Consider the following 25,571-nt stretch of genomic DNA (forward strand, 5'->3'; position numbering starts at 1 on the left):
CGCCACCGTGAGCTGTAATTGATTTTGTTAGTATCAGAACATGCCTTTATGTTCTAAGTTCTTTTTAAATATTAGGCTTATTTAAACCTTTGTCTGATATTGTAGTTATTTTCAGACATAGCAATAATATGCTTCACGTCTGTCGGGGGTTTTGGACTATATAACTTTAACCAGATCAAGTAAACCCTCATAGGTACATTGTGGAGAGATTGACAAGTTAGGAGATAAAGCACACAGATACTAGAGAGAGCATTTTTTTGCATATTGAGACAAATCTCTAATTGTTAGAAAAGATGCTTAAAGAGAAGGAAATCGATATAAACTAGCCAAAATGTCTGGAAAGGCTTCCAATTAAAATGACAGATAAATATTTTGTCGAGTGTTGTTGTTACAAAACATAAATGTTTTATAGCTTTTAATGTGTAATTATCCTAATAGCGTCTAAGAATCAATGTCATAAATTACATGTATTTTAAACTGTGAAATTTTATTAGATTTTGACTTTAATAGGGCTTTTTAACAAATATTGTTAAAAAATAAAATTTAATAATGGCCGTGTAAATACATATTGACTAAGGTTATCAAACTACCTAATTTAATTATTTATAACTAACTGCTTACCCTTAAAAATTATCTCTATATGTTATTGCAATTCATTAATACTCACTGTGGTCACAAGATAAAGTACAAAAATGTAAAAATTCAAGTAAAACTTATTCTTTGCATCTACTGAGACTTAAAATAATACAAAACAACTTATCACCTCTGGTGCTTTAATGCCTTATTGGAACCTTTAAGTATATTAACTGGGTTACAGCCCCTCGAACTCTACACGAAGCTACAACACTAACTGCATCAAACAGAGCCTAACTAACTTTTAATACTTGCCAATCGTGCCTACATCAGGCCACTCAGGTTTGTTCTAATCAGCAGGTCTCTCTAGACGAGCAGCAGCAGTGACAACATTCAGTCTTTTGTTATGAGTCATGCTGATTGTGAACTTACTTCTCATTTTACGTGACAAAATGAGACATAAAAAAATCAACATAAAGCTAACTGTTAGTAAAACGTAAATGTTGGTCATATTCTTTAAAATATGACCAATTGTTATAAGTGTAAAATATTTAATGCTACTTGATAAATTGCATAAAGTTTATTTTATTCTCAAACTTATTAATAATTATGTTCATTAATTCATGTTTACTAATACTGCTTACTACTTAGGGATCTATTTTATTTTTAGGATGGTGCTACAAAAGTAAAATTCAGGCATAGATAATATTTTTAATTGAATTTATTCAGTTCCCATTTGCTCATAGGTCCTTAACTTTTTTCATTAATGGTCCTTATAAGTACTTAATTTCTGTGTGCAGAAATGCATACGAAACCTGAAAGATTTATCTGTATCAAAAAAAATCTGATAAGTCACTGCATGACTTACTTGTGCAGCCTTTTTGCTACACTTCATTTAAATTATTCTGACTTAAGTAACCGATCTCTCAAGGCAACTTGAAAATAACACCAGAAATGCCAAATTTTGAAATTAAATATCCTGGTCCGTTTTTGTTGCATTGGAATCTTCTTCTTATAATTTTATTTTTTCATAACGAAACTTTCCTAAATATAAAGAACAGGGAAACGGCATTAAGTTGGATTTCGTTATTTGCCCCTTTTTTTAACTTCCTTATACGAAGTAAAAAGGAAGTATTGTAATCGCGAAAAGTTTCAGGTAGCATATTTCAACGAAAATATCCATTTTGACCGCTATCAAATGCAATTTCACGATGTTTTTACGTGATATCTGTACGTAAGGACAGAATAAAATACTCTTTTCCTTCAAAAAAATTATAAAACTGCTTTAAAATTAATTCTGAAAAGAATTTTTCGTGGCGTCTGTACGAACGTATGTATGTACGTATCTCGCATAACTCAAAAATGAGTCGCCAACGTTGAAATTTTGTATATAGGACTGCTATAACATGTAGATGTGCACCTCGTGTTTTGATTGCAATCAGCCGCACCAAACGTATATAAATATATTTATATATATATCCACTCTATTACCCGGCTCAGTGATCTCAGTTTCTTTACTCTTATATGTTTGTAAATTGTACATTTTTTGCTTTAAAAATGATTGAATTATTTTGTTTTGATCTTCTAGTTAAGGGTTTTATGCCTTTAGTATGTGGCGTTCCGACAGATACTTCAACTTCTATTCATGAGATGGCGCCACGTGTAAAATCCAGTTCTTAATCGGAGCAGCAAAGCGACGTCATTGCTCACTCAGACTTCTCGTCAGACAACTGTACGCGACGGTAGCTTGAACTGTGTTCCGAGCTCTGCAATGTAATTTAAATTGTAATTTAGTACTGGATATATTCTTTTGTTATAGGAGATTGTCTACTCTTATTTTCTTTAATTATATCATGCATTAAGCACACGACCACCAAAAGTGGTGACCTTTTGACTGAGCACGCTACTGACAATGGATTTTCAACGACCCTAAGCCACGTGCATCCAAGGCATTCTGAAGAACTGACTAAAAATAACAACGAATATGGACATTAAACTTATGCTACAACGTACCCCTTCAATTATTTCTAGAAATATTGATATATATTGCTTGTGTTTTTTTCAAAGTCGTGCATATCATCGCAAGGAGCTTCAGCAAATCATCAGTGTGGTCTGTTCCATTCTGCTGACTTCGCCAGTCGTGCAATAATTCTTCGATCATTCAACTTTTGTGACAAATGTGATACAATAGGGATTTTCGCTAAATGTGCTACATCAGTAATTTTTCTGCAACGTGCTACGGCAAAATTCTTCCCTTCTATTTTCCCATGTGCTACAGGAGTGATTTCCTTTTTCCTTTGAAAGTGCCTTAGCAGTGTGAAGTGGTGATTTTGTGTGTGCGCAATACAAAATGAACGCATCATTTTTTTTCTCAAATAGGGGTTTCTTTCCAAATGCATTTCGGTAAAATATTATTTGTGTGTGTAATTGCTGACCCTGTCTTATTTGTGTGTGTATCGTTACGTAAATTTTTTCTGCATGGTTAAAATATTTATTGTTATCATGGTAAAATATCAATAGTGTATCCTCATGCTACGATATTTGTACTGTTAAGTGTTTATTAATTAAAGTGAAAATTATCTATCAGTATGCCCAACGATATTCCACCAGAGCCACAAATCACACGCGTTGCGGTGAAGCCACCGCCTTTCTGGAAAAATAATCCTTCATTGTGGTTAGCTCAGATCGAAGCACAGTTTTCTATCACTCGCATTAGTGAGGATTCTACAAAATTCAACCATGTAGTTGCTGCAATTGAGTCTGATATTCTGAATTCAGTGCATGACTTAATTCTCAAACCACCTGATTGTGATAAATACTCCAAACTGAAACAGCGGCTCATTGAAATCTATTCAGAAAGTGAATCTTTAAAAATACGTACTTTACTACAAGGACTTGAACTTGGAGATCAACGACCTTCATACTTGCTGTCACGAATGCGTGATCTGGCAGGAAGCCATTTTAGTGACGACTTGTTGAAGTCACTATGGCTTTCGCATCTCCCTAATAACATACAAATAATTCTTGCTGCTTCCAATGAAGATCTAACCCGTTTAGCAGCAATGGCTGACAAAATTAATGAACTTGTTACTCCAGCTTATGTCAGTGCTGCTAATGCTGTACCTTCCAGTTCATCCCTCGAACAACAAGTGGCTGAATTGACCAAAAAAGTATCTGAACTCTCTACAAGTCTTCATGCTTCACGGAGATACAATCGATCAAATCAGGGCCCACGTAATAAATTTCGTGCCCGAAGCAGGAGTCAATCTCGTCACAATACTCGAATGCAGTACAAAGAACCAACAAGTGGCATATGTTTTTATCATATGAATTTTGGCGCTCAAGCTCGCAAGTGTGCCCCTCCATGCACTTTTGAACAAGCGGGAAACTAAATGGGCGGTCTTCTGCTGGCCAACAGAATGTCCGCCACATCAACAGAATAGTACTGGCTGATCGTTCAACTCAGTTATGTTTTCTAGTAGATACTGGAGCTGACATATCAGTGCTCCCGAGAACTAAAACAAATGCTCACCAACTTAATAAACTTGTACTGTATGCAGCCAATGGTACCCAAATTGCAACCTACAGCACCAAACTATTGACACTTGATTTAAACTTGCGCCGGACTTTCAACTTTCAGATGTAACTCAAGCAATTATTGGTGTCGACTTCTTGACACATCTCCACCTTCTAGTTGATGTCAAGAATAATTGCTTAATTGATGCTACAACTCAGCTGACATCACAGGGCCAAGCTTCTCACATATCGAACGTACCTACCAACATAAGTGTTGTATCGGGCAGCACACGGTTTCATCGGTTATTAGCAGAATTCCCTGACATTTTAAACCCATCCAAATCAGGGCAGCATACTAATCAGCCAGAAGTGTATCATCACATTGAAACACATGGCCCAGCTGTATTTTCCAAGCCTCGTCGCCTTTCTCCAGAGATGCTAAAAGCTGCTCGCAAAGAATTTGAATTCATGCTAGCACAGGGAACCATTCGCCCATCTAAAAGTCCATTGGCCAGTCCACTTCACATGGTTAAAAAGTCTAATGGTGACTGGCGACCTTGTGGAGATTATCATCGACTTAATACCGTCACAGTCTCTGACAGATATCCAGTCCCACATATCCAAGACTGTACCCATCTTTTTCATGGAACAAACATATTTTCTACCCTCGATCTTGCCAGAGCATATCATCAGATCCCAGTGCATGCTGAAGATGTGCCCAAGACCGCAGTGACTACACCATTTGGTCTCTTTGAGTACTTATATATGCCATTTGGCCTTTGCAATGCTGGCCAAACATTTCAGCGTTTCATACACCAAGTACTGTCTGGCCTCGATTTCTGCATCCCATATTTTGATGATATCCTGGTTGCATCTACAGATGCGGAAGAACATTTTCAACATCTGCGTCAGATTTTCACTCGCCTTAAAAATCATGGATTAAAACTAAATCTATCCAAATGTGTACTTGGGTCAACCCTCAGTTTCCTTTCTTGGATGTCTTATCACCCAGAATGGAGTTAAACCTTTACCGGAAAGAGTCAAAGCAATTAACGACCTACCTCAGCCCAAAACCATCTCTGAACTGAAGCGTTTTCTAGCAATGTTAAATTTCTACCGACGCTTTCTGCCAAATGCCGCAAAAACACAAGCGTGCCTACATGAGTTTCTGAAGAAAAAATCTATCAATGAGCTGTCCCTTGGATTGAATCTGCATCTGCAGCATTCGTGCAATGCAAACACGATCTGGCAAATGCAGCCACACTTTCTTATCACTCACCTAGTGATCAGCTCTCTATAATGGTAGATGCATCTGACACGGCCATAGAAGCAGTGCTTCAAGCCCATACCACTAAAGGACTTTCCCCAATGGCATTCTTCTCCAGAAAACTTACTACTGCAGAAAGGAAATACAGCACATATGACAGGGAGCTACTTGCTGTGTACTGTGCTGTTAAATACTTCCGGCACAACTTGGAAGGACATGACTTCATCATTTTCACCGATCATCGACCATTAACCTTCGCTTTTAGAAAAAACTCTGACTCATGTTCTCCTCGTCAGCTTCGACATCTGGATTTCATCGCCCAGTTTAGTACAGATATCAGATATGTATCTGGTACTGATAATTGTGTCGCTGATGCCTTGTCTCGGGTAAACAATATCAACCACACTACCCCAGATTTCTCTGAAATTGCAAAAGCTCAATTGCATGATGAGGAACTCAAGAACCTAATCTCAAATCCACATACCTCCCTTCAGTTACAACCGCTGCACATTGATCCAACGCTTAAAATTTACTGTAACATAGAGAACAATAGAATACGTCCCTATATTGCTGTCAATTTTAGACGTGAAGTGTTTAATGCCTTGCACAATTTGGCACATCCTGGAATCCATGCCACCAAAAAGCTGATCGCAGACAGATTTTGTCTGGCCAGCAATGAATCAAGACATCACGGAATGGACTCGTTCATGTATTAGAATTAGATATCAACGGTGTAAAGTATCCCGTCACACTCACAGCCCCATTCAACAATTTAACCTTCCAGCAAGACGCTTTGATCATGCGCACTTAGACTTGGTTGGCCCATTGCCTCCTTCAAACGGTTACACTTACCTCCTCACTTGTATTGATCGGTACACAAGATGGCCTGAAGCCATTCCTATTGAAAATATATCCGCTGAAACTGTAGCTCGAGCATTCATCTCCCAGTGGCTTTCAAGATTTGGCATGCCTACCACCATCACTACTGACCAAGGCCGACAATTTCAATGTCACTTGTTCGCATCCCTCACCTCTCTTCTTGGCATTCGTCATATTCGCACAACACCATACCATCCATCTGGAAATGGGATGGTAGAACGCTTTCACCGATCTCTCAAACAAAGTCTGAAGTGCCACAGTAGCACACACTGGACAGAAGCCTTACCCCTAGTCTTGCTTGGTCTTCGTACAGCATTCAAAGAAGACATTGGTAGCACTTGTGCTGAAATGTTATATGGTGCAACCCTCCGTCTGCCAGGTGAATTCTTTCACCCAGAATCTACTCCAGTTATCGACCCTCCAACATTCCTTCAACGTTTACGTGAGACCATGAGCAATATCTCGCCAACCCCAACATCTTCGCATAACCAGCCAAGCTATTTTGTACATCCTGCGCTTGAGACATCTTCGCACATATTCGTGCGCAACGATGCAATTAAGCCAACTTTAACACCTTCATATGATGGTCCATTCAAAGTTGTCAAACGAACACCGAAACATTTCACCATCATCTGCAATGGCAAACAATCAGTGATTGGAATCGATCGTCTCAAACCAGCATTTCTAATGCAAGATCCAACAACTTCACATCACTCTCGGAAGAAAACTCATCATACATCAACATCACTCTCGGAAGAAAGCTTACATCCCGTTAAAGAGCAACCTAAAACTACCAGATCTGGAAGAAAGGTTAAATTTAACCCAAAGTACTTATAACGTACCGATGGTACTTGGGGGGAGTACTGTGGCATTCCGACAGATACTTCAACTTCTATTCATGAGATGGTGCCACGTGTAAAATCCAGTTCTTAATCGGAGCAGCAAAGCGACGTCATTACTCACTCAGACTTCTCGTCAGACAACTGTACATGACGGCAGCTTGAACTGGGTTCCGAGCTCTGCGTTGATCTCTGCAATGTAATTTAAATTGTAATTTAGTACTTAATATATTCCTTTGTTATAGGAGATTGTCTACTCTTATATTCTTTAATTATATTATGCATTAAGCACACGACCACCAAAAGTAAATCTGTGTGCAATATTTTTAGAATTATCAGCAATTTTAAAGTTGTTTAATTGCCGCTAAGCCTGTTTTTAATGGTGGCCATTGATGTTTACATTTGAAACAGGAGAGTAGTGGCTTTGTTGCCAATCTAGAGAAACTTAGCTTTGCAACAACAAAGACAATGCATTCATTTATTATTGCCAATTAAATCATGCTTAATTCTTTCTGGAATTTTTTCGAGGAAATAAGCGTTTGAGATTTACTTCATAATTTTTAATATAGATATTTTGAGTTTTTATGTATTTTTGCCTTCTCGCGAAGTGAGAACTGAATTAATTAAATGAGAAATACTCAATTGTCTGTGAAAAACTGTTTCTTTTTTGTTTTGTTTGCTTAATTTCTTTTATACATAGTTCTAGCTTTATTATAGTATTTGAATAGAACATGTATCAACGATTAAATAATTCTTTAAATGATATACATTTTATGCATTCTGAGTTATAATATGAATGAAATATAATACCGTTAAGTAAACCTAGCGCCAGTGTCGCTATGGTAAACAAAGTGAATTTTAAAGAATGCGTTTATTCTATTGTGGTTTATGCGCTGTCGGCGAAGTAGGTTTAATTCAATCTAATAAGTTTAAATAAAATGCAAGAAAAAATGCGTATGATTTAATATTCCATACAAGGAAGTCATGTGGTGTACATATCAGATTTTTTTAATTTAACATTGCCAAAACATGAATGTTTTTGTCATTTAAAACACTTCTGTAATTGGAAGTCTACGACTACAATTAATGATTGCAAAAATAAAGGCCAGGTAAAGACTTTTAAGCCGGGTAAGGGGTGGATGTATATATATGTTTGGTACTGCTGATTTCAATAAAAAAGGGAGGTGCAGAACTAGTTATGCGAGATGCATACATACATACAGATGTAACGACAAAATCCATTTTGGAAAATTAGTTCTTTATTCAGTCCATACATACAGATGCCATGCAAAATGTAGTCAAAAGGAATTTTCTATTGAAATATGATACCCGAAATTTTTTGTGATTACTGTACTTCCTTTACTTTCTTTCATACAAAGAAGTAAAAATTTGAAGGAATACGGCAATATAAAATCAACAAACAGGAAAAGAAGCCTTTTGAATTCTTTGTGGATTCTGACACATCACTTGCAATGAGCAACAAAAAAAAAATCATTTGTGATGTTCAAAGTGATAATTGAAAGAATGCGATAGGTTTTTATTATTATTATTATTTATTTATTTTAAGGAAAATTCATGGAAATTTTGTGAAAGTAATGCTTCTCATAGCTAAGTTTAAACAAATATATTTTTTTGCTGTAATATTAATGCCATGAAAAATGTATCATTCAGTTGTTATTAAAGGAAGTTGAACTCCACTACACCCTAAATTAAAATAGATAATTTTCAAAATTTAGCAGTAAAGGGCAATTGATATTTTATATGTGTTATCTGTTGCTTTCTATTTATTCTATTGCTATAACATAGGTATGGTTTTTGTCTAAGATAGAATGTTAAAGTCTAATCTAAGTTTGTCTAATCATTTGTTTTCTCAATTTTATAAATGTTTAATTTTCAGAAAGTTGTCGCAGATAAGCTGTCAGATCCAGTTTCACAGAGGAATGCATCATACAAATCATCTAAAGACGTCTGTAATTATATTAATGGATTGAAAGTTAGTAAGGTATGTTCAATTATGATTGTGAACTGGAATGGGGGAAAAAGTTATTATTGTGATTTCAGGTTTCAATAAATTTACTAAGAAAAATTGGCAAAAAATATAAGCAATTAAAAAAAATTGTCAGTAAAAAAAGTTAGCATGTATTATTTACGGCATTAAAAGCATTCACAAATGTAATTTGAATATAGTAAATGTTTCATTGAGGTTTTTGAAAGAATACATAACTACAGTGTACCAGTCAGTCAGATTTTTGGATATATCTTGGAAGAAGGTATTCATGGTTAAGTCTTGTACATCATTGCAAAATTTATGGTTCAGATGGCTTGCATAATTACAGTAGAGTCTGAGAAATTTGACATAATGTGGACTGAGAGGATGTTGAGTTTTATGGAAGAAGGGATGGGCATATTTTATCTAACAGCTACACTAGCTTACATATGTTATTAAGCACTTCTAATTTTAGTTGTAAATATTAGTAACTAAATGCTAACAAATAACTTCGTTACTTTTTTTTACATATGCAATTGGTTGATTTCTTTAAAATCTGCTTGTTTTAGAAAAAGTTATTCAGAGCATTTTTCTTTAAAAAAAATAATTATTTCAAAAAATTTTGAAAATGGACTGTCATAAGTATTTGAACATTTTGAGCAAACAGTTTGCATTTAATAAAAATATAAAAATAGACATTCAATATCATACTCTGTATCTTTTGGCTAAAATTGCACTTTTCATGTATTTTGGCCTGGATTCAACTAATGCTTTTCTTGTAAGAATGTTCTGTTTTGTACTATTCCTCTGCAAGAATTGCTTTTGGTAGAGTTTTCAAAGAAATTTCATGTTTCCTTATTCTCTCTTCAATTTAATGCCATATATATTTAATGGGAAGTTTGGAGAATATTAAGGAATTTAGACAACTTGAGGACAGTTGTACTGCGAACATTTAGGGTTATGTGTTTAGGATTGCTATCCTGATAGAATTTCAATGTATTTTGCATTCTGAGAGTTTTCTTGCCTGTGATTTTAAGTTTTTATTAATATTTATACTTATCCATACTATTGTATATAAAAACTATACATTTCAACTCAGAAGCAGTAAAACATCCCCAAATAATTATGCCTTCACCCTCATATTTAACAGCAGGCAATAGGTTTTTCTGATTAAATTTTTTATTTAGCTTTCATCACACAGCAGTTCATCCATCAAATCTAAACGTATTAAATTACATAAATATAATATGTTATGCAAATATTACAAACATAGCATTATTGTGCAAACCTGACATTATTTTCACATGATAAATGTTTTTTTACCTTAGTTTTGTGAATGCCAGGCTTATTTTCCATATTTTCTTGTTGACGAATTTCTTTTCTGATCACCCATTATCCATGTATTCTAATAATTTGCTAACAGCCTCAGAATTAACTTTTATTTCAAACTGTTCTTTTAAAACATTTCACAGAATCTCCAACTTTTTCATATTATCTGAGAATGTAGTCCAAACTTCAGGGCATTTTCAAAAGTTCCATGCAATTTTTATCGTCCTGTAACATCAAAGCTACTTGAACACTTTGCATCAAAGATATTCTTGGATATTTCATATACTTTCACTACCTTTAAAAGGGTGACTAATTAAATTTCTAACAGAACTTATTGTTAGTTTGTAGCGTCTTGCCATGTTTACTTCAGATATGGAAATGTTCATATATTTTGCTTAACAAGTAATAATTTCCAAATGCAATTAGGCTAAGAAACTTCATCTGCCAAAACAAAAGTTTCAAGTGCCTGAATTATTATGTGAGATACTAAATAATATGCTTTGTGTAAATTATATTATTGAAAGAAATATTTTGATGATATCTAATTCGTAACAACAGGGCTTAAAATGGGGGGAAATAAAATGTCAGGGGGAAAAATAGTCTGTGCTTCAATATTAATTACAAGATCTATGCAAATAAATTTCAAAAATACAGGTGAGCCACTATAAATCCATGACAGTTTTATTAATATTTTTCTTTTTCCCCAATCTCTCAAGGTATCCAGTTTCATTTCCATTATCACTTTAATTTTTTCTTTCTTCTTTCAAAATTCCCATTTGTACAGATAACACAATACTACACAAGCAAACCTGGATATAAGCTGAGAAATTCTGCCCAGCAAACTGAAGAAGGTTTAGCTCACAGTATGGTTTAACCATAAACATACTAACAGATCAATGGAAAGGAGGAATGTGAGGGGTAATCCACACTGTTTATCTCACTTTCATCAGCCATTTTGCTACTTTTGATATATTGAAATTTCACAAAACGACTAAATCGTGCCATCGGGTTCATTATATAGGTTTTAAGAAATAATGTCACAAAAGTAAAAAGACAAAAATTACAAAATTAAAATAGCATAACAAATCTTTGAACAGAACAGGGAAACATGCAGGCATTCATATGCATAAATATATCAGTACAGTGCTTAAAGTGTGCTTATACACATTTTATACTATCATATACGCTATGTTAGGAATTATTAAAGTCTACCTATTAATAAACCACCACTTTATTTCAAAGATAATGTTCTGCTTGGTTAACAGATTTTAGCAATTAAAAGAAAGGTTTATACAATGTCGAGTTTTCAGTACTTTTATAAGCGATAGCATTTTAAAGCATAATTCTATTTTTGTTTGTAAAGTTCAACTAAATATGTGAGTGAGTTTGAATGTTTATATCCTTTTTTAAATAAACTAATCTTTATTGAAATATATTTTAGGTGCAGTTGAGTTTACAAGACATTGAAACAATTTTAGATACCCTAATTTATGATGGCAAAGTGGAAAAGTCTGTAGTTGAGTGTGGATCAACTTCCAGTGATAGTGGTGGAGAAAATCTATACAGGGTTATCAAACCCCTTGTTCACAGCTGCGGTCTGATGAGGGTTCCATGTGGTGTTTGTCCTGTAAGTTTTTTCCTTCAGTCATTTAAATTCTTTTGAATGTCTGTAAACTTTAAAGTGCAAAAATTATTACTGGTTCTTTTTGCTAACAGTGTGCCAGTCTATATGTATGTAAAGATTCTTCACTATTTAATAACAGAAGTTATCCACAAGATACCATGAGAGGTATTACAATATTGAATTGTATTATCTTTTCCATAGCTAAGGATCTTAGTAAATCCTTTTCAGCTGCACCTGGATTTAAGCATTTATTCATTAAGTTACATATTGTACTTTTAAATCTTATTAAATATAATATTATTATGTATTATTATATTTTTTCCTCTGAACTACTAAACAATGTTAAAGTTTAATGGTATTTATTTTATGAGTATTTCATAAAAATAAAAGTTTCTAAGGTAGTTAATTTTCTGTCATAGAAGAGAGACACAGAATTTGAAAATCCATTATACAATGACAGTCATTCTATAAATAAATAAAACTCCTTTAATGGGAATTATGAAACAAATAAATAAAAAGTCTCATGCTACTGTACATTATATGCGATTATTTGGGTAATGTAGAACCGATTCGTCAAGTAAATATTGTGAAAAACCTCAGAATATTTATTTCAAAATAAACAAAAAATGCATTGCATGCTGGTGAATGGAAAAAAAGTTTTTGCAGTATCATTTAATGTATAAATTATAAACTATTTAATAAATAACTATTTAATGTATAAATTTTAAATTTATAGACTGAATTCTTTGAATGTGAAGTTTTTAGGACTGGCACACTGTTTATAAAGAGCTGGGTACTGTTCTGTTATAGCAGAATCAGTTAAAAAAAGTTTCCCCCCTGCTAATTCTTGCCAAGTATTAAATTATAAAATGATAATAGAGTTCAAAAGAATAAAAAAAATTAAATCCATAAAAAGAAATTTTTTTTTTTTTTTCCCCGTAATTTGTAAAGAAAGTAAATTTACTTTTTAATTTTGTAACTTAGAGTATTCTACACATAAATAAAAAATATCAAAACAAAATGAAATACAATCTAAACAGGTGGCATAAAAATTACAAATATCATTCAATACTGCAGAAAAATTTTGCGTTTTTGAATATAATCGGCGTCACATAAATTCTATTAAATATGATTCTAAATGGTAGCGAGCTGTGCCCCACTGACGTTTATTTTTCCATTTATCGCTGCCCCACAATCGCTCCACAGTTTGAATATGACATCCAGTTTTGGTGTCTACAGAATTAAAACTGTGATTCACAGTGAAATGGTCATGTATAGACTGTCATAAGTGAATTTCTTAATTCTTCTTGCTTATATCTTTTCCAGCAGTCTGAAAATATAATGCTGCCATCCGCTATGTTTTCTTGAATGGCAGTCATCAATGTCATAGAAAAACGATCAAAAACCGTGACCAGAAAACAGTCTTTGCTTTCCCGGCATTTTCGTCTATTTCTAGGATTTTGTTGGCTCCTCCAATTTTAATTCTTTTACAAGACATCAAACTATTTCCACATACCTCAAGTAGTTATTCTAATCTACTGTTGTATTATGGCTCATTTCTAATTGAAGTTCACAAAGTTCAATCACCATCAGTTCTTAACACCACAGATAAATGAAACGAATGGCATTGAGGAAAGTAAGATGCAAGCCTTCAAACCATGTTTGGTTCTCATTTTTTTTTTTTTTTCTTTCACAACAAGAACATACGCAACAAGGCCATATAGGAGCTTTGTTTGAGTCAAAAGTTAACTTTATCGAATGATTTTGAGAACAAAGTCTGTTGCTATGGATTATTCCTTTATCCTGAAAGAATCTTATGGCAGCCTCTTTGTCATTAGGTAACTGCCAAATTGTAATCCATCATACTAAAACAAATAACGAAATATGGCAAAAAATAACCAGTGACGACATTTCAAATGAAAACTAAAAATCTTAAGCCATGATATTTTAAACGTAAATAAAAAATATTCAAAATAACAAGCAACAATATTTCAAACATAAACTGGAATTCTTGAGCGACGATATTTCAAATGTTAAATTCCCGAGCCAAGATATCGCCGTGGTTATTGGCACATTTTTAACTGATGCTCTTGTAACGGAATTGTACCAAGAGCTGTCATCATAGCATTTATTAGCTAGATATATAAAACTATTTAGTTTACAATTTGTTTCTGTAGTCTTCCAATCATTAGGGAAAAAAATAATAAAATGTTTCAAATAACGATGTAAATATACCAAGTAACAATAAATCTCATGATCGGATAAGAACAGGGCTAAGTTTGTTGCTACCCTTTAAAATGTTTGAGAAATATTAATGTATTACATCATAACAGCCAAGAATCATTGCTTGAAAATGGAATATGTTAATGGTAGAAAAATCAGTTTTTTCTCTCTGAAAAATTCTTCCAGTTAGAAAAATGTTTTAAAATGAATAGCATTTTCATACTTTTAAATTTAAAAAAAAAAATGTGTAAAATACAAAAATCTAACTTTTTGTACATTACTCTAGTACCTGTACTTATTTAAGAAAAGTTTGTACTTATTATAAAAATGAAAACACAAACAGTTTGACTTCCTTATGACAAAAATTGATTGTTTTTATTGCTTATTTTTGAGACTGAGATATTTAATTACTAAATTTGTTTAGGGTATCATTTTCAGTTTATAATGTGTTTAATTAATTCTTAATTTTGAAATGATGAATTACATCATTTCAAAATTAATCTGCATCGTACAGTTTTACATATCATGCATTGTAACTATCTTTTATCCAATCCGGGAAAGAGATTTCAGTTGAAACCAAAACTTTTTGACCCTATATCTCACAGTAAAGCTTAACATTGCAGCTTTAACACTTTTATGCATAACACTTTAAAGTGATTTACTAATGTCTCCAAGTTACATCTGTGCAATAAGGCAATTTCCAATCTATAACAGATGCCTCTCCAATCTGTTGCATGTATACGAGTATATGTATGTGTTTCTTTAACATTTATTTTTACGTATTGGTCCATTTTTTTAAATTTAATTTTAGGTTCACAGTGAATGTCAAGAAGGTGGTGTTATTTCCCCTTCAACTTGTCCATACATGAAAGAATGGCTTGATTTTTGAAGCTATTTTGTTTTTGAACTGTGATATGTACCTGATATATTCATGATCATCATCATATGTAAATGACTGCACAATAATCATCTGTTTTAATGCTATGTTGTCGTATTATAATATTTTCCTATACATTGTTATTACTAAAGTTTTTAGTACTCCCCTAGTTACTTTTAAATGTACTAATATTTTTAAATATTTCTGTTTGTAATGAATAGTAAATACTTAAATCAGTATTTTTAACAGTAAATGCATTTTAATGAATTTCTCTTTCATAGTAGGTAAAACATCAGATTTATTCAGTGCTTGACCTAAAAATTATTAGACAGCCTAGTAGAGTAAAACACATAAGAAATGTTTTAGATCAATATTTTAAATTTGCTATAACAGGGTTCGTAGTGGTCCTTACAAGTGCTTATAAGTCCTTATATTTGAAAATAAAATATAAGGGCCCTTATAGGTGCTTACTTTTTCTTTAAAGCCCTTATTTTTTTGTTTTTATTGCTTATTTTTTGCTTTTAGTGCTTTTTTAATGAACGCGCATCCCCCCCCCGTACCAAAGCCGAAACTATATAAACAACTTTTCCTCCTTATATGGAAAGTCAGATGGTGAATCATACTCCCGGAAATAGCTTTTCCCCCTTTCTCTGCATTAACGTAACCTATGGTGTGCAGGAGAGTACAGACAGGTGCACGTCGTTCTATTGGTCAAAGAATTGCGAAAACCATACAAAATTCCCATGCATTCAGTATTCTTTTCCTCCCACCCAAATACTACATACTTCTAAATTTCTATCAAGATTTTAATAATTTACATTCTCGTTCCGCGTGGTCAGTTCATATTCGTGTTTATTATGATCATTATGCTTATATTATGAGCATATGTATGAATATTTATAATAATATAGTTGCAGTAGCTGCTGAAGTTTAGATAAACTTCCAAAAATGGGTGTATTTTTACACAAATTAGCTTTCTAAGGAATAATATTCAGAATGGCTTAAATAAAAGGAAAGTAATCGAATAGTCATAATAATTTTTTTTTTTTTTTTTTTTTTTTTTTTTTCCCCAATACATTATACAGTATGGAGGTTGGGAGGTTCTCCCCTTTCTCCACATAATCTCTAATATTGAAGCAGCGATAAAAGTTTTGCTGTCTACCCAACCCAAGCGAAGAATGATTCTATTCCGGAAATTTAACGTTCTGTTCAAAATTAGAATCAAAAACACCCCAGATTAGTACGTCTCTTTCTTTTCCTTTATTTAGTTCTTTATTCTCCGAATACTGGCAGCTGTCGATTCCGATTCCGATTGCGTAATATCATAATATCACGTATGGAAGAATTGCGCAATAACGTTTGCGGTATTTTGCAGAGATAATTAATTTTGATGTTCAGTTTGAGATTTATTTATGAACACTTAAAAAAGTTTTACTGTTCTTTCTAAGCAGAATATTTCTCAGTTCCGTTGATCAATTTTTATATGATGCACATATCGAAATGTCAAAATCATTTATTTAGCCGAGAAATCTAAAGAACGGCTACAATCTCCCCCCACCTCCTCTTTTTCCAGTTACGCTCGACTATACGGAATATTCGACAATTTCCAAGTATGCGGGTTAGTTAAGCTTTTACTGTTAAAGGATGACTACATGAAGCAATTTCCCGTCTCCTGATTTCAGAAATGTTCCTCTTTTTTACTTAAATTACTTTGCTTGGAATATATGTTAAGGGAAAACTGTTATGCAATGAAAATTTAGAAAATGTTCAGAATTTTTATTTAATTATTTAAATATTAATATGAGTGGAAAAATAAATTCTATTTATTATTAGGTGCCAAACGAATACAATTAATATGGCTTATTATTATTTATTTTCTATATTTTGAACTGAAATTTTATCATTAAATCTCAATATAGTTTAGTTCTGCATAGTTTTTTTTTCTCTCATTGTAAACTAATTCTGTAAATTGAACTGTCATTTAAAATTTAAAAAAAAAAGTTAATTGTTTTCCATGGTTGAGGTAATGCCCATTCTCTTAATAAATATTGCATTGCTCATATTTTAAATTGCAAGTCTATTTTTTCTTTTAAGGTTTATGCAGTTGTGTATAATGTAATTAGACAGGTGCTTATTTTTTTCTTAAAATGTGCTTGAAAAGGGCTTATAGTTGCTTATTTTTTTAACTAAAATATGGCTATGAACCCTGTATAAGATTAAATTCAAATAATAAAAATGTAGTTAATAACATAAATTCTAAAAACTATTTTGATAGGTTATATTATTAAATTAAAAATGTGGTTGTCATGCTTGTTGGGATGGCAGAGACGTGACACAATACATTATTGGAAAATGAATCCTTTATTATATAGAAGCACGACTTTTATGTACAAATATTTACATGACGTTGATATGATATGATATGATTTAAGTAAACTACTTCAATGAAACACAGTTGTTTAATACCTTACAAATTAATCAGCCACGCTGGCTAAAATCGCAACTCGAACTCAGGCGTAGATGCCCTACCACACTTTCTGCAGACAGCTCTCATCTGTCTCACTTGTTGGATTCTTCCCATGAGGTAGACAGTTGATTGGTTGACCGCAGCCAAATTCATATGTGCCTAATATATTTCCATTCATATGTATGTATGTATTCCCATTCATATAACCCCTCCCCTCGGATGCCTTGATACAATGCCAGGTAAGATTGTGCTGCGCCACAAAGCAAAGCAGAATCTGAAAACTAAACCAGGAAATGAGTTCATGAACTTTTAAATTGTATACTCGAAAAGCCAATGCTTAATAATTAATGCACTTATTAATATTTAAATCATTTCACATGAAATAAACAATTAAGCACTTAAATGACATATATAAACACTTTTACAAACGTAATACCAATACTTGCCTATTATCTCATTATCTCATTTTTTCTTAACCAAATAAATTCAAAATATATGACATGTATACATGTCATAATAACATACTTTGAAATAAGTGCAATAAACATTCATCTCACAACAGATGAACAGATGCCTTGATACAATACCGGGCATTAGTATTTCAAAACACAATATTACAACGCAACATTAAATGAAAAACCTTTTTTTTTTTTTTTTTTTTTTTTTTTTTTTTTTTTTTTTTGTTCCAAAACAGATGGAAAGTAGTTCTTGTACAATTCCGGAACAAAAGAAAAATAACTAATGCAAAATTTTAAACATATCAGTTCGTACTTAGTTCACACCTATTCCATTCACCAACTATTCTTGAAAGACTGTCTGCATTTTTTAATTGTGCACCAGGGCAGTGGATAAATATGAATATTATAATGCTGAAGTGCCGTTGCCCATCTCTGTAATTTGGCAGAATGAGGTGCCGATTAATGCTAATATAATAATGGATTATGGTCTGTGATCAGCTTGATATTCGATCCAAACACCTACACAAACTTTTTTAATGACCAAGCAATGGCATAAGCCTCACGTTCAATAGTTGACCAGTTCTTCTGAGTTTTCGAAAGTTTTTGACGGGCAAAGCTGATAGGATGCAAACTGCCTTTGCTGTCTCGTTGTGACAAGCAAAGCACCAACACCACATGAACTAACATCACACTGTATGGTGTAAGGTTTTTCTGAGTCTGGAGTGTAAAGTTTTGGTGCTTTACACAGTTGATGTTTCAGATCTTAAAATGCTGATTCCTCAATATCAGTCCACCCAATTATCTTGGGAATTTTCTTTTTCGTATTTTAGCTCTGTCAATGGGCGAGCTATTTCTGCATAATTCTTTATGTAATCACGATAATCGTTGAATAAGCCTAATGCACTCTTTAGAGCAGCCTTCATTATAGGACTTTTTATAATTTCAATGGCTTGTAATTTTTCAGGATCAGGTTGATGTCTTCCAGCTCCCATTATATGTCCTAAATACTTTATCTCCGAACGGGCAAAAACACATTTCCTCACATTCACCGTAAATCTGAGATCACTTAATGTAGTTAGCACAGCATCTAAATGTTTGAGATGCGAATTCCAATCTGGGGAAAAATAGCAATATCATCAATGTAGGCTTTGCAAAAATCACTATATTTTCTTAAGGTATCATTCATCACTCGCTGAAAAGTAGAAGTTGCATTTTTTAATCCGAAAGGCATCACCTTCCAACGGTATTGGGAACGATGAGTCTTGAATGATGTTAAATCACGACTTTCTTCTTCTAAAGGTATTTCCCAGTAACCTTTCAAAACATCTAAACAGGTGATAATATTCACATGTCCAATTTTATTGATTAGATCAGTCATATTCTCCATTGGAAAATCAGCAAGCTTGGTTACTTGGTTCAACAACCTGAAGTCAATACAACTCATACTTCCGTCTTTCTTGGCAACACATATGACTGGGTATGCTATTTCAGCTTCACTTGGCTTAATAAGACCCAAACTCTCTAATTCTTCCATCTGTTTATCTACTCCGGGTTTCAAAGATTCTGGGATCTTATAGATATATGGTTTTTTTCCTTTAAGCTCCAGGTAACAACTGAATTCTATGTTCATCAACACTGGCTATTTGGATCTCACCAGAAAATAACATGATGTGCTTGAGTAAAAGCTCATGTAATTACTTTTGTTTGCTACCCTCAAAATGACTAATATCCACCTCAATGTCTCTTCTAGTTGCTGTGCAATCCCCTTTATTTGGAGTTGGACAAATTTCCCCAAACTCAGAATCATCATCAAATATTACTTCTACAGTTTATGCTCGAACATAAAATTTTCTTATTTTGTTTACTTGAACATGCCGCACACTCCCGTCTGGTAATTTAACCTTATAAGAATGAGGATTTACTCTTTCAACAATTTCACCTGGACCTGTCCACTTAGCATATAGCTTGTTGCTAGAGTCTGGTATAAGTAAATATAATAGATCACCATTTTTAAATTCTTTCATACTTTTGCGACAGTTAAAGTAATATGGGTAATCTTCTTGTTTTTCCACGACAGATAAAGAAGCGAGCTCAGATGCTTTTTTCTAAATTTATCTTTAATTCTTGTAGATGATCAATTGCTGAATTTAGATTGAGGGTAATGGTATTTCACCAGACCATGATGATTTTAATACAGCTAAGGGACCTCTAGCTTCATGACCATACATAAGCATAAATGGAGATCATTAATTATTATGACAAGAGACAAAATCTTTATCTTTGAAATATTCTTTAGAACTTAAAAGCTTATATTTTAATTCTACATCTTTTAAACTGGAATCGGCTTCTTCACCGAGTTCCTTCAACACCAAAATCAAATCACTTTTAATTACTCACTTAAACATATTTATAAGAAATTGTCGTTAAAAATTACAACAAAATTCCTCACCTTTTTGCAAAATCCAGTCATCTTCGTTCTCTCTGGTTCTATAAAGAAAGCGTGCTGTCATACTTGTTGGGATGGCAGAGACGTGACACAATACATTATTGGAAAATGGATCCTTTATTATATAGAAGCGCGACTTTTATGTACAAATATTTACATGACATTGATATTATATGATTTAAGAAAATTACTTCAATGAAACACAGTCGTTTAATACCTTACAAATTAATTAGCCATGCTGGCTAAAATCGAAACTCGAACTCAGGCGTAGCCTCCCTACCACACTTTCTGCGGACAGCTCTCATCTGTCTCACTTGTTGGATTCTTCCCGCAAGGTAGACACCTGATTGGCTGAGCGCACCCAAATACATGGCAGTTGTTAATAACAAATTCTGAAAAATTTTGCCTATTATATTATTTAGTACTGTTTATCTCAGTTACCATAATCTGGTTTTTAATATATATTGAAGCTTTTCTGGAGGTATCTGATTTAAGTAACAAGTCCTTTGGACTTAAGAATTCTTTTTATTTCAACAGTCTTTTGCTTTTTCATTATTGTGATTCCAGAGCATTTTTTATGTCAAGTTGTGTATTATCAGCTCATCAAAGGTTGTTTATTTTTTCTTTTAACTGTGTGATTAAAATTCATTTTAAAAATTACATTTTTCTTATCTGGAAGCACATACACAACATTTTGTTTTCCTACTTTTCTAGAGCTGTAGAAAATTCAGCATTATGTAAGAAGGAATTTGTATGTGTAATAAAGTAGATAAAAAAGGTGATACATAAATAAATCATTTGTTTATTTCAATAAATGTTTACCATTCTGATCTGTTTGATGTTCCTTCAAAATGTATAAAAGTATTAAACATGGCTGCATTGATTTTATATATTTTACTTGTAAATGAAAAAAGTTTTGGAAACTGTAAAGAATAAAGATTAAATGAAGTTTTATTTATTTATATTCATGTAGTTATCCTGAATATTTTTAATAAAGAATCATTTTATGTATACAACAGTGGAGAAATATGTATATATGTAAATAAAATAGTTTATATTTGTCACACGTTATTGTGGTTATTATGGGAGCATTAAAATTAGTTTTTTAGAGTATTGTGCATGAAGTTGTTTGTCCTTTAAGTATTAGATTTTTTTTAACAGTGATTGCATACATGATCAATTAAGTATATTCTTTTTTACTTAAAGAGCTAGTTTTTATGAGCATAGTGTGATTTTTTATACTCATTGTACATATTTGTAAAAATAGTCTCTCTCTGTAGACTGCAAATTAGTGAGACAGACAGTTCATTGCACTATACTTCTTTGTAGCTAAAATATAGATTTAGCAAACTACTGATCTCGTGTAGTTTCACTACAGAGGAGAATTCTTTTAAAAACATATTGCAGTGGTCTCAGACTGGCGGGCCGCATTGAATACATTTTCCATAAATTAACGTTGTTTTGTCATTAATTATTATGACAAGAATTTGAACAAAAGGATTTGGAGTTCACTTTTGTATTGTTTTCATAACGAATGAAAACTAGCATCATTAACACCCCAGGTAATCTACAAATGAAGCTAATTAATTTATATGGTGATATAAATATTATTCAAAGATTTGAAAGATGGGTTTGATTTACTTTTTTGTACACTTGTTTGAAAAATAAAGACCCTTGACAATAAAAGTCACTTTATTTAGCAGTACATTTACATGTGAACCTTTTTCTTTTTCCAGCAGTTAAAAATTTGTAAGTCTAAAAAAAGAACTAGGTTGATTGATGAGCATCTGCTGTGTGTGATGGAGTTAGTATTAAATAATTTTTTTCTGAGGTTACAAATTTTTTCGAAGCTGAAAAGTCATATGTTGTAGTAGGAAATAAAGAAGTTCATAATTATTTTCATACAGATATATGTAATTTTTCTGTATCCATCAAAGAAAAGTTTTATAAATGAAAGGGAATATATTCTCATTATTTATTCTTAAGTTTTATCTCATTTGGGAAGTTTCTATAATTTGTTTTTGTTTGAATTATTTAATGGCTTATTCAAGACATTAAAATTATTTGAAATAATGTCAATCTCAAAATTGAATATTTAGCTGGCAGTACGTTTGAATTATAAAGCGCAAATATCAGAAATTTTTCCCAGATGCAAACCTTTACATCTCATACAAAAAGTAAATATAAGTCGGATTTTCCCCCCTTCATTATTGTTTATGTATTTTTTAATAAATATTCAGTAGAATTTTAAATTTTGTTTTGTTAAAAAAAACTTTTTATTGGGTTAAAAATAAAACCAGCCCATCACTTGCTTGCCATGTCTCAAATCCCAACTAACATGCTGAGTGCATTGGTTTTCTTCACATGTAACATAAATATGAATCGGTTTCCTTAGAAAGTCCTCCACAAAGACATCTTTTCCCATATGGCAGGTATCCTTTGCCTTGGTGAATTCAGTTAACTAGGCCCAAGTTGTAGCACTAATAAAGTTAGAAAATTTAAAGTATTTTATTATGTACATTTTTTAAGTTATGTATTTTTGATTACTTGAAAATGATTGTACAGACGGTAAAGAATAAAGATTAAATGATGGTAAATGTCTCATAAAACTGTCAGCTAAATTAGGCATTGCAAAGTCAAAAGCTAATATAATACTCAGCATGTCATTATTCTATAAAGCATTTACTGAAATATTAGTTTAATAAGAAGAAAACAGGTACAGTTTTATTGTATTTCAGCTCAAGGATATGAAATGTGAATTATGAATGGCCATTTCAAGGTCAAAGAAAATATGAGATTTGAATAACTAACTTTGATTCTTTGAAAAAAACGGGAAGACCAACGATTATTGTTCCATTTACAAAGAATAGTTGTTCGAGGAACATGCAGCCGTGAAGTTTTACTTCAAACTAACATTCCATCACAGACTAGTTGCTTGTTATGTATCGCTATAAAATTCAGCTTCTTTCTGAAATTATTACTATTGATGCAGATGAATCAGCCCTAAAGGATTCACAGAGTAAAATTGTGAGGAGAGAACAATTTATAACCATGCATGTTGCAAAATAAGCGAACTATTGATTTGTTAGATCACCTTACATTTTTTGCATTATTAAGTATTTTATTTATTTTTTTATCAGCAACAAATCTTTTAAACAGCAGTACGTACTTACTTTTTTTTTTTTTTTTTTTTTTGAGTTCTGATTTCTATAAAAAGGTAAGAGCTCTATCGGTTCTAAGTGATAACTCTAACGATTTTTAATCAATGTTACATGGTTAAATAAATAATGTTAAACGTTCTGTCTCGATTGCTTTAGTAATTTTGAATGCTTGTTTCAAACTACACTGGTGTGCAAAACTTAAGCAACAATTAATTTAAATTAATTAATTTTAATCAGATAGTCATGAAATTGCAGAAAGGGGTTCTTCCTATCAGTGCAATGAAAATGCATTTCAGTAGAAAGGTCATGCGTATGCAAATGCCAGGGAAAAAACGTTACAGGCTACGTGTGGTTGGTTCGCTCAACTCGAAACTACCATAAAAGGAAGGACGGAGACCTAGTTAAAGACATTCGCTGCAAGTACAAGTGAGTTCTTTCGTGAAGTATGGCTAGAGTGAAATCATCTGGATGACTTCACACGTCGAAGAATGATCGGAAAGCTGGAGGAGGGGCGTAGTGTGACCAGTGTAGCTGATCAGTTCGGAATCAACAAAAGTGTCCTTTCGCACTGTTGGAAAGCCTTCCAAACCATAGGTACAGCTATTAGAAAGGTTGGTGGTGTCCGCCCCAGGAAAACAACTGCAGCAGATAAACGATATATCATCCTGCAGGCGAAAAGAGCCCGAAAACAGCAAGGGCCAGAGCTCAGCAACGGGCGACAATTGTCGTGGTTTACTGTGTCCAGACTCCTTCACAAAGGGGGCCTATTCGGCCGCTGTTCTGTACGCTGCATCCTTTTTGTTGGCCATCGGCTCCACTATTTAGAGTGGTGCAAGGAGCGCAAAAACTGGGCGTCTCGTCAATGGTGTCATTCTAGTGCCACAAGCGATTCTCAATGATTTTGAGCAATTGATTTGGAGAGAAGTCGGGGCACGGTTTAATATCAGTAACATCACGGAAAGAGACCGTTACGGTGTCCTGGAGATCTCGTCTGGGGATGTATTTTGCTGAACGGGTGGACAGAGCTCCACGTTTTCGACAGAAGTTCTGTAACAGGTGATCGCTATTGTCAGGAAGTGATGCTTCCCGAGGTGCCGTTGGAGCAGATTTTGTTTTTATGGATGACAATGCACAGCCACACCAGTCTTCTGCAGTTCAGGAGCTATTCTAAAGTGAAAATATTGTTACGTTTTTCTTTTCTGACACCAGTTATTACGTTATTTTCTTCATTCACGTTCGTACGGGGTTTGTGTGTATTTGGAGTGAATGACGACGACACTTGATGAGGTATCGAAACACACTTTATTGGCAGGACAGCTTCAAAACATGTTTTTACAGTCATACTATAAACACGCTGGCACGATCAGCGACATAGCTTCCAGATTATCAAGCTATCACGGTGAAGACTGCTTCACTTCAAAGCACTAGTGTACAGCTCCCGAATCTGTTTAGTCGTTCTCGGAACTCCAAGTACTCTCGAGACTCTCCACGCTACAACTCGCGATGCACTTGAGGACACACAGAGCACAGTTCCCGACTGTTCGGTTCAGTCGTTCCCGGAGCTCAACACGCTCTCTCGACGATGCACTAACCGCAATACACTATGAGACTCTTTCGGGGCACTCGCTGCCTGGCTGTCAACTTGATCGACTCCGCAGGGATTGACTTGCTAGACGAGACACCAACTCGACACTATCTCGCACTCTAGACGGGACACTCTCACTGACTTGTAACTTGACTCTCCGCGTACCAGCAGGGTTTATATAGCTTTTGTCTTGTGTTCGAGAACATTCTGGGCTAAACTGGTAAGAATTCTTTGCAGAAGGTTCTCCAACCGTCCATGGTCCATCTGAGTCCATGGTATAATTTTGTCTCCAAATGGACGATTTTTCGCCAAATGGGGCAACCCTGCCTTCCGCTGTCAT

The 25,571-nt window shown here is 33.5% G+C and overlaps 1 protein-coding gene across 1 annotated transcript in view; it reads left to right on the plus strand.

Moving 5' to 3' along the window:
- The window catches only part of Polr3F (RNA polymerase III subunit F), a 58,461-nt gene extending 37,022 nt beyond the window's left edge, over window positions 1-21,439 (plus strand). Inside the window, exons 7-9 of the mRNA XM_085823906.1 lie at window positions 8,972-9,076; window positions 11,832-12,017; window positions 15,049-21,439. Of these exons, the coding sequence (XP_085680032.1) occupies window positions 8,972-9,076; window positions 11,832-12,017; window positions 15,049-15,126 (369 nt within the window). The 3' untranslated portion in view covers window positions 15,127-21,439. The remainder of the gene's footprint in view (window positions 1-8,971; window positions 9,077-11,831; window positions 12,018-15,048) is intronic.
- The last annotated feature ends 4,132 nt before the right edge of the window (window positions 21,440-25,571 follow it).

This window comes from Stegodyphus dumicola, chromosome 9, assembly GCF_044657685.1.
Source record: "Stegodyphus dumicola isolate Sdum_Otavi_A_Nest chromosome 9, ASM4465768v1".
NCBI lineage: Eukaryota > Metazoa > Arthropoda > Arachnida > Araneae > Eresidae > Stegodyphus > Stegodyphus dumicola.